General features: G+C 38.8%; 1 protein-coding gene across 1 annotated transcript in view; it reads left to right on the top strand.

Annotated features, from left to right (window-relative positions):
* The first annotated feature begins 2297 nt into the window (after nt 1-2297).
* Nucleotides 2298-10027, top strand: part of tent4b (terminal nucleotidyltransferase 4B) — a 30774-nt gene continuing 23044 nt past the window's right edge. Inside the window, exon 1 of the mRNA XM_059532127.1 lies at nt 2298-3119. Within this exon, the coding sequence (XP_059388110.1) occupies nt 2617-3119 (503 nt within the window). The 5' untranslated portion in view covers nt 2298-2616. The remainder of the gene's footprint in view (nt 3120-10027) is intronic.

Below are 10027 nucleotides of genomic sequence, written 5' to 3'. Positions count from 1 at the left end.
CTTAATGTTCTGTTCTTTGGGTTTCTGGTAAGAATTGTCCTTGTCCTCAGTGAGATCATCTGTAAAATGATGATGGATCAGTGCCCAGGGATTACTTAATAAACACTGTTATGTTGCTATGTTTTCCCTCTCATCCAGTCCATAATAATGCAACAACGACAAAACCCTTTGTAGCATTTTATGGCCCACAGCAACAGTAGATTATCAGATGTTTATGAGTTCTATTAGATCCTTCATAAACCTGTCTTGTAGATCTTACATTATATTTAACGTTTTGATAATGTCATAGGCATGCTTAGAAGATTAGACTTTTCCCCAACTGAATAAAAGAAAAAGCATATAAGATTAAATATCTCTTGAGGTTTAGATCAAATTAACCTAAAAGAGCTGTTCACCATAAAATAATACAAATCATTTAGTCATCACTTACCAATAATCACATCGTTTGATTTTTGTTTTGTGAAACACTATAGAATACAGATTCAGTTTTTTTAATATTAGGATATTTTTTATATTATTCCTAACATCTTTTGAGTTTCACTAAAGAAAAAAGTAATTCAGATTTGAAACGGCATAAATTATGACAATTGTAATTTATTGTTATTTTCTCTTAATTGGCAAAAAAGAAATCGGTCTCGTGGTCAGACACAAGTCCGTAACCATGTCTTGAACACTACTGCCGTTCAGAAGTTTGCAATCAGTACGTTTTTTTTTTTTTTTTTAAAGACGTTTCTTTCATCAAGGTCAAAAATAAATAAAAAGGGCATTTTGTGAAATATTGCAATTTAAAATAACTTTAAATATTATTTATTCCTGTGAAACAAAGCTGAATTTTCAGCATTATTTCTCCTGTCTTCCTTCAGAAATCAATCTAATATGCTAATATAACATTTTTGCTTCTTCATATTTTATTTTATTTTTTGGGACCTATGGTACTTTTTTCAGCGTTCAGCTAAATAAAAAGTGTTTAAAAATATTTTCATCTAAACCATTAGATGGCATAAAAACGTGGCCTAGCACTTTCCAAAACATTTGCTTTTCAAGATGCACGTGTATATTTATCTGATCGCGCACAGTAGTGCAAAGATGCCCTCTGCCCCCTGTGAAAAGTAAAAGGCCCCTGCCACGTCATACAAGTTTTTTTTAAACAAAATAAACAACTTTAATGATTTATTTTTCACACAAAATATGTTGCTCCATTAATGTTCAGTACAACGTATATATATTTTTTTCTGCAATTATACATTTTAGGAGCAGTGAATAGCACATTTTTCCTTAAGGTGGGCCTTTAGCCAAGTTGTACTATTTTGAATAAATGCTATTATTTTTATCCTTTTATTCATCAAATAATAAAAAGAAGAATTATCAGTTTCCAAAAAAAAAAAAAAATACAGAATGATTTCTGAAGGAGCATGTGACACTGAAGACACATTTAGCGCTGCGCCACAGAAATTAATTATATGTACTATATTAAAATAGGAAACCAATATTTAACATTAAAAAAAGCAAAAAAGCTTTGATACTGGATCGCTGAATTATTTAACTCAGCAATGAGGAAGTAACTAAACTCACAGCTTCATTTTTGTAGAAAGAACAAATGCAACTTTCATCTCTCTCTCTCTCTCAAAATGGCCATATTTTTAATGTAAAAAAACGTAAACGGTTGACTAATATTAAATGATTCGCAACTTCCATTTCTTACGTGACATCGCTGTCATGTTTCAACGTTAAACTGAACTGACCTTCGCGCTGGAAATCGCGGTCTGCTTCTGTGAACGGTAAACCCCGCCTACTTTGACTTGATTGGTCATCTCAGTTATTGTAACATTGACCGGTTGTGCCCAATTTCGACCTAATAATAATTCGGCAGGGGGTCGAAATTGTGCACAACACCTGATTCAGAGCAGGCTGAAGATATAACTTTTAAAGGTTTTTGTCATCCTACCAAATATTAGGGGGGACAGTTCAGGCCACTTTCAATTACTGGGGGGTACTTGTCCCCCTCAATGTCTATGGTGGTCGCGGCCCTGACTGTCCCACATTAATAATACTGTTGTTTATATTCTATTCGCGGACTCCTGCTCTCGGTCATCTAATTTTTGTCGATACATTACAACATAATTAGAAGATAACACTGAGGCCCCATAAACTAGATATACGACTCATTGGATTAGCGCCACCATTTACAGGGTATGTCTGAAACACAAACGAGAGAGGTTCATATTACTGCAATGTTTCAAACACACTGTTGTTGTTACGTAACAGTCACTGTAACGTGCGCTCTTGCGTAACGCTCGAGCATGCGCGGTCGCAGTCGCGCTGTGCTCTGTCCGCCATTGAGAAACACGATCTCGGTTAGAAACGGGTCAGAGGCAGTGACACAGACGACACTCATGTTTCTCCATTCCGCGTGCTCTGAAGTTTGACGGTTACCGTTTTTAACAACGTATTTTTACAGTCCGTATACACTGCTGTTTTCTTTTTTTTGTCCCGAGATACGTTTGATGGACTCGCACGGGATATTTTAGCAGCGTTTAGTGTTCCCGTTAGCGGGTTAAGCGAACCGAGCCTGGCTCTGCTCTGGGGGCAAGTGCGCCTGCAGCAGCTCAGCGTTTGATGGATCCTAGAATCGCCTGGTTTCAGCCAGAACAGCGCGGACCTGCCAACAACCTGTGGATGCACATCTGGGAAACGACGCAGACGCTGGGAAACCTCTACTTCAACAACAACAACTGCAACACAGCCAGCGCCAAACTGAGGAGCGGCGGAGGCGACGGTGCGTCGAGCAACGCGGCCGACGGCAGCGGAAAGCCCAGGGACCACCAGGGGATGTCTAGATCCAAACCCGACAGTGAAGTCTCCGAACAGCTAGACTTCATCCCTCTGGAAGCCAATAACAACAATAACTGCAGCAGGGCAGGCAGGGGTGTCGTCGGAGGGGGGCAGGTGGGTGGCAGCAGGGTCGCGGGAGTGGGAACCGAGTTGCCAAGCAAGAGGAAAAGAGACAACAAGGCGAGCACCTTTGGCTTTAACAGGAGTCTGCTGCTGACGGATGGGGCGGAGGACATTTACACGGGCACACCGTGGAAAAGCAGAAACTACTCGGAAGGCATTGTGGGGTGAGTGTAGAGACCAAGTCTGTATGTGTGGGTGTATGATGATAATCACGGCGCAGGGCCCGGTGTGTTTGCTCGCATTCAGGAGCTGACCTATGCGTAGACACTAAACTAAGGGTGCTTCAGGACATGTTAAACATGTCGTGACCTGAATAGGCACTGTGTTGGACCTGCGACCGTCCATTCACTAAAATAACTATTAGGTTCTCGCTAGTTTGTCAGAGGTTTAACATTCGAGACGTTTCTTCACCATATTTGGCATGTCTACAGGATCCGCGCAATCCTTCCATTTAAATGGCCTGTCAGCTGTTCCCCTGACATCTCTAGTTCAAGAATCCCTCAGATCACAAGTAACAAGAACTCTCTCGAAGTCCATTTAGTCTTAAAGGGATAGTTCACGCCAAAACGAAATTCCGTCTTAATTTACTGAACCCTCTTGTCGTTTTAAACCTATGCAGCGTTCTTCTTCTGTGGAACTGGTAATAAGTTGTTCTGAAGAAGGTTGGTTACTTTTGACTTTATGTGGACATAAATAATCTTTTTCTTTTATGTTCTGTAAAAGAAAGTCATACAGGTTTGAAATGACATGAGGATTAGTAAATGATGACAAATTTAATTTGAGGTAAGTTATCTTTAGCTGCTGCTGCTATTTAGGGGCAAAATAATGGATGGTTTCTGTCATAATGCCATAGTTACTACAGTGGTTAGTACTACAAGACCCCTACTGGGAGAACTGTTGTTACTTTGTATCAGTTTAACACACAGTTTGATAGAGAGCTTCTGCTTAGTTATGTTTTACAGTATAAACTTTTTATTTTTGAAACTGGCTGAACAGTTGGGGGGAAATTGAGCACTTCAAAATGGTTAATTAAAAATCTAAAAGTTGAAGGTTTATTCATAGCCCATTATGATTACATATCTCAGTGGATCTTTTCCCTTGTGTGCATTGATTTATTCAATGAGACCAATCCCAGATACTACTGTATGAATTACTGTAAGGGTAATGCATTACACGGAGTTGCTCTACTGTAGTTACCGCCTCTATTAATCATTATCTTCCATCCAGTCAGTAATCTACACCTTGCACTTCAAACTCAGGTTACTTAATGATCATAAGTCATGATGACATTGAATTCTTTCCTGACTTCCAGTGTTATTGCTATTCTGATCTGAATAAAACTGCTTGAAAGGGATTGTTCACTCAAAAATGAAAGTTTTCATCATTTACTTACCCCAAAGTCTTTCTGAAATTATAAGACTGAGTGGATTTGTGTTCTAAAGATCAACAAAAGTAACTGACAGAAATTTCTTTATTTGCTGATCTCTTTAGCTGTGTAATGTGTGAAATGAAAACAAAGCAACAACATACTCTCAAAGTCAAACCACAAATTTCCTTTACCAAGAGAGGTTCAATTAGATTTTAATGGCTGTACTTTATTAAGGGCATTAAATGTCTATAAGCACATCTTTCAGTGTGCAGCAGAGGTCGATTGTGAAAGTAGTGCTGGATTTGTGTAGTGGAGTGATTTTAGATTTAGGTGTAATTGTTGTGGTGGTGGTTGTGTGTTAGGTTTGTGAAGGTTCAGATTGCTCTACTTTGTGCAGCAGCTTGTGGAGCCCAGAGCAAAGTACAGCTAGCAAGCCTTGTCCTCATTTTGTAGTAATGTTAGCAGAGGGTTTGCATAAGAGCATTCCTCTAGTCCTCACCTTACTGACCTTCTTACCTTACCACCCTTTCTGTTTGTCCTGTTTCTGGAATGAATGACTCCTGTCAGCTTGATCTTGTAGACATATGGCGAAATGAATATAGATTAAGCGCAGACTGGCTCACCTTTAGCTTTAAATTCAGAGCACGTGTCTGAGATGCCTTAGAGATTTTAATCTGGTTCTGGGATCATTTGCTGTGGATTTTAGTCTTTGTCATGCCTGCAAGCCGAAGACCAGGATGTGAAATGTGCTGGCTTCCCACAGAACTAAACATTTCCAACCTACATCACAGAAATGTTTTGTGGATTTGTTAGTTGGAGGCTAATTTCACTCTATAATAATTTTTGCTATTCTGTTCGGAGGTGTGAGAAAAGGTACAGATGGTTTTATGTGTTTGCCTGAGTGTGGAGAGATTTTTCTGTTTATATCCTCCGTGTGTTGAGTAAGTTTTTTCCCTGTTCTACCCAAAACAAATGCTTCTCTTCCCAGCTGACACACGATCCCCATCTCTCTGATGTCACGGTGCTTCCAGCCAATCAGAGTGAGTTTAGATCCTTTCGTCTCCCCTGACAACTATGCTGCAGTGAGAGGAGAGGGGAAATCCTCTCTCCACGCTTTGTTGTGCTGCTGCTGAATTTTTTATGTTAGGTCTTCTCAATGTTTTTTAAGTGTAGGATGAGATGAGTTCAGTGCACTCGTCCTCTTTTTGAAGATGCACTGAATCGATTCAAAGGCTATATTTTTGGACACAAGGAAGCTTTCATTCATTTGTATTCAAAAAGCATTGCTGAACAGATGGTGTCCTGAGTTAATGTCTTTGAATAGTCTGTGGTCTTGCTGAAATTTTAAAGAATTGTAAATTAGTTTGTCTTCACCTAAAGATGATCAATGCATGCAGCTCTTTGTTATAGTAGTTTTATATTTATTACAAAACATTAAGCAAGGTTCCTTGTGGCTGCTGTTTTTCCCATTATAGCTCTGCTTTCTGCAATTCAGTTCAGCTTATATTCATCAACCACTAGGGCTGTCAAAATTGCTCAAAAATTACGTTCGAATATTCCCTCTAAAAAAAAACACGAATATTCGAACTATTCCAACATCTGGTGGCGCATGTTGTCAATGACGCGCATTACGTCAATAACAGGACAAAATAATACAAAGAGACATAACTACTTGTATAGATAGTCTATTTAAGTTTAAACATATATGACAACGTATTACCTACACAAAAACAAGGAAATCAACTAATGGCCAAGACTGCAGACCTCACGCTCTCTCACCCTCACGTTCTCTGCGCATAATGGTTTAAATGAACATACTAATTTTTCAGTGCTGATCAAGAGTTTTGTGCAAGCAATTTAAGGTCGCAAATTCTGTCCCAAATATAGCAGGCTTCATTCAGTGATTGAAACAAATATTATTAAAATATTAATTGAAGTTTTACAGCATATAGAACTGGCATTGAATGCTCAGAGCGAGCTGTGCTGTGGTAAACATGGAACTTTTCCTTGACATGAAACGATAAATAATCAAACCTCGGATCCATTGCTTGACAGAACTCCCCGAAGCCTGCCCCATCCGCGATACTGATCGGTCTCATGTCCTTACAAATGAACGAAATTATTTTATCCGTTATGGCCTCTTGGCGGGCGATGCAAAGTAACGTTAAGTGTCAAGACGTGACTGTTTAGCTGGAGTTCCACACATTATGCCATGCTCATTTGGGTGCACATTTTTGAGATGTGACCTCATGGTTGAATGGTATGCTAACTGTATCTTGAATAGCTTGCATACAACTTTATCTCGCGGGTCAACAATTTTACCTCGCTTTCTCTGCTGCGGTCGAGTTCTTCCAAGAAGACGTGTCAACTTTCAGCAGTGATGCTGTGCCAGACAGTGCGACTCCTGTGACCTGTCCCTGAACCCTCAGGCGCGCTAGCGCGCCCACTCGCAAAGCAGACAACCACGCCTCTACTACCCATACAGTCTATGCTACTACCGCGGGCGTTTTTTCCACATTTTTTTTTTATTCGAATATTCATTTTCACCTTCGAAATTCGTTTTTTAAAAACTATTCGAATTTAGAATATTCGTTGACAGCCCTATCAACCACTGTCATTAGGTTAACCAGTTGCCACGAGACATGAGGGAGGCATTGCAAGTTGGTGGAAAGGGTTTAATTGTAATAGAAAAGCAGCCCTCGGTGCAAGCACAGGGGGTTTCCCTGAGAGGCTCCCAGAAGCTACAAGAGAAATGGGGTTTTCAAATTGAATTGTACTGATTCTGTCACTAGCAGCAGGATTTGGAGATGTGAGAGTGTGCTCTGAGACACGTATGAGAGCTCTGGGTCTGTCTCAGACACCCTCATGCACATTACAGCACTCAGCAAGAGCTCATTCTCGTCACATGGACACTTTCCCAGGGTGGTCGCGATGAACAGGATGATGTCAGAATGTGTTACTCATGTTGCTCTTGTTTTTAGACCAGTGGCAGAATGTTTGTGATCTGCATTGACGTTTGAAACCAAGAAACGGTTGGCTGTTGGTGGACGGTTATTTATTTTAATTATGTTAGATCAAATGCTGTCATGCTTCAGTGGTCTTAAAGGGACAGTTCACCTAAAAATGAAAGGTTTGTTGTCATTTACTTCGCCTTATTTTTTCTTATTTATATTTTTAAAGAGAAGTGTTTTCTGTCCATGCAACTGAAACCAAAACTGTTTGGTCACCAGTATTTGTCATACAATCATCTTCTGTGTTCTGCAGAAGAAAAAAAGTAATGCGGGTTGTGAATGCATGATGACAGAATTTATATTTATGAATAACTGCACTTCTGCTGCATGGCAAGACATGATCAATGAATATGTCAGTTTGTACACAACAAATAATTTACAAGCCAATGACTTACATAAATTATTTAAAATCTTGTCAGAAACCGAAGAACAGCTACAATGAAATGTGCCTTACAGCGCTCAGTATCTTTAAATCTATAATTAAAAAAAAATGGATTGTACTAGGCAAACTTTCTGTTCTGGCCTAATTTGATTTAATATGGCAGCAAATATAGAACATATAACTCTGAGTTTACAGCAGATACAAGGTTTTTATGAAAGGTTGTAGAAACCATTTTACCATTGTTCATAATAAAAGCTGCCCACACCACATGTTCATACTTCTGCATCTTTTCCTTATAAGAAAGCTGTTATACACCGTTATAAAGCCATTATATGGTACATGGCATTTTTTTGCTGGAAAGTTGCCTCTGTGTATAATGCTGTAGTCTGAAAGATTCCACTTTATCTCTTTCACAATATTTATTTGTACTAATTTGTTAAAACCTTTTGTCACTGAGTGAAGACTCTAATCAATATTGGCTCCATTTGATTACATATGTGGTCTGTTTATACCAGATGTAGACCAGGAGAATGTGAGAGGGACTGAGCTATTAGCACATATCAAATGACTGATTGTGTTTAGCTGGTGTGATAGTATAGTTTGAATGTGGTTTGTCATGGTCTATTGAGTATTGAGGCTGAAGAGCAACAGACTGACTCCACATGCTCAGCTGACAGCAGATCCTGCTGTGCCTAGCAACATGAAATGGTCATTTGTTTATGCTTTGCCTCATTGAATGTACCATGGAGGTTTTGGTCAGACTTGACTGAGTCAGAGTTGGGTGGGTGCACTTTGAACTTATGTAATAGCTTGAATGTTAGTGATTCATCACAGAATATTGTCCAATATACATATAGATGAGAGTTCAACATGAACCTTCAGTCAACACGAGAGAATGTTTTGGCATCTGCACCATCAGAAAACCCATTGCCCATCTGTAAGTTTCATACACAAGTCAGCTCTGTTTGTTTGGCTCTTAAATCCAAATCGGTCAAGTTAACATGGCTTTGACATGAAATGTGAATTAACTTATTTTGGTGAGGTGCTTTTCCAGTGTAATACTAATGCACGATTTTGACTTGTGGGGTTATTTCAGGGCCATAAGAACAGTCTGGAATGGAGAGAAGACTTTATAAATCTCATTAGCTTCTCTTTATAAGCTAGAGTTTGTAATGCCTAGGCCTATAGCTGCCATTGAAATACTTATGGGATGCTTTGCTCTCAGTGGCTCAGTTCACAAACTCTGCCATGGATATTAATTATGTAAAGTAATCTTGGCCCTGAATGATTGAAATTTGGTAGGTGAGCACAGCTTGCTGCTTCAACATTTTATATTAATTATGTAAAGTAATTTTGGCCCTGAATGATTGAAATTTGGTAGGTGAGCACAGCTTGCTGCTTCAACATTTTAGTGTCAAAGTTCTCAGTTGGCAAAGGATTCTACTTGCTATTACATGACCAAGTACATTTTAAAAGTAGGTCAGGTATGTCGTGAGAAATGTGAGTGCTACTTTAAACGTTTGCTGAACTTCTGTTAAAGACAGACTGCTAAATGAAAAATAAACTTGTTGGTAAAAATATCCCCTTGGTTCAAAATAATGAGCAGGTCTTTTGGTCTGGTTTGCAAAATGTACAGTAGTCTGTATTTAACCACTAAGGGTTCAAATTGTGTCTATTCTGTTAAATGAGCTTCAAAGCTAGAATGCTTTCTTTAGGGTCACAAACATGGGAGGTTGCTTATTAGCACCGATTAGACGGACAAGCTGGGCAAATCCAAGCTGATAATGAACGTGGATTTGCGCAGCTCGTAAGTTAACAACGGCTCCGTGTAGTAACCGCTGCTCTATGTGAAATCTCGCACCTGATGGAATTTACCGCTGATTAGAGAACCGGCTTTACTCATGAGATGTGCATTAATCATCGGCCAATATATATCATGCACCCCTAGTTTAAATATTTCTTTTTTTTTGTGTATATTCAAACAAATTATACATTTATAATCTATTATGGTTAAATTTTACAATTAATCTGTGGATCAGATGCGTGCCGAATAGGGCTGTCACTTTTTATTCGTTATTCGAATATGCATTCGAACATGACGTGAAATATCTGTAAACGAATTATAAATAAAATATATATATATAATATAAGTATTATAAGTATTTCTGCCTTGTTTAGTGATTATAATCCACATTGGATCAAGTTATTTCAAACACTTGCTGCTCACTAAGAGTGAGTTTTGAGCTCAACTTATTTTAAAAAGTCTTTAATACTGGTGTTAAAGCTGTTATCTTTCTGAAATGATCCGCA

The sequence above is a fragment of the Carassius carassius genome, chromosome 3 (genome assembly GCF_963082965.1).
Source record: "Carassius carassius chromosome 3, fCarCar2.1, whole genome shotgun sequence".
Taxonomy (NCBI): domain Eukaryota; kingdom Metazoa; phylum Chordata; class Actinopteri; order Cypriniformes; family Cyprinidae; genus Carassius; species Carassius carassius.
This window is presented reverse-complemented; position numbering and strand designations above follow the sequence as displayed.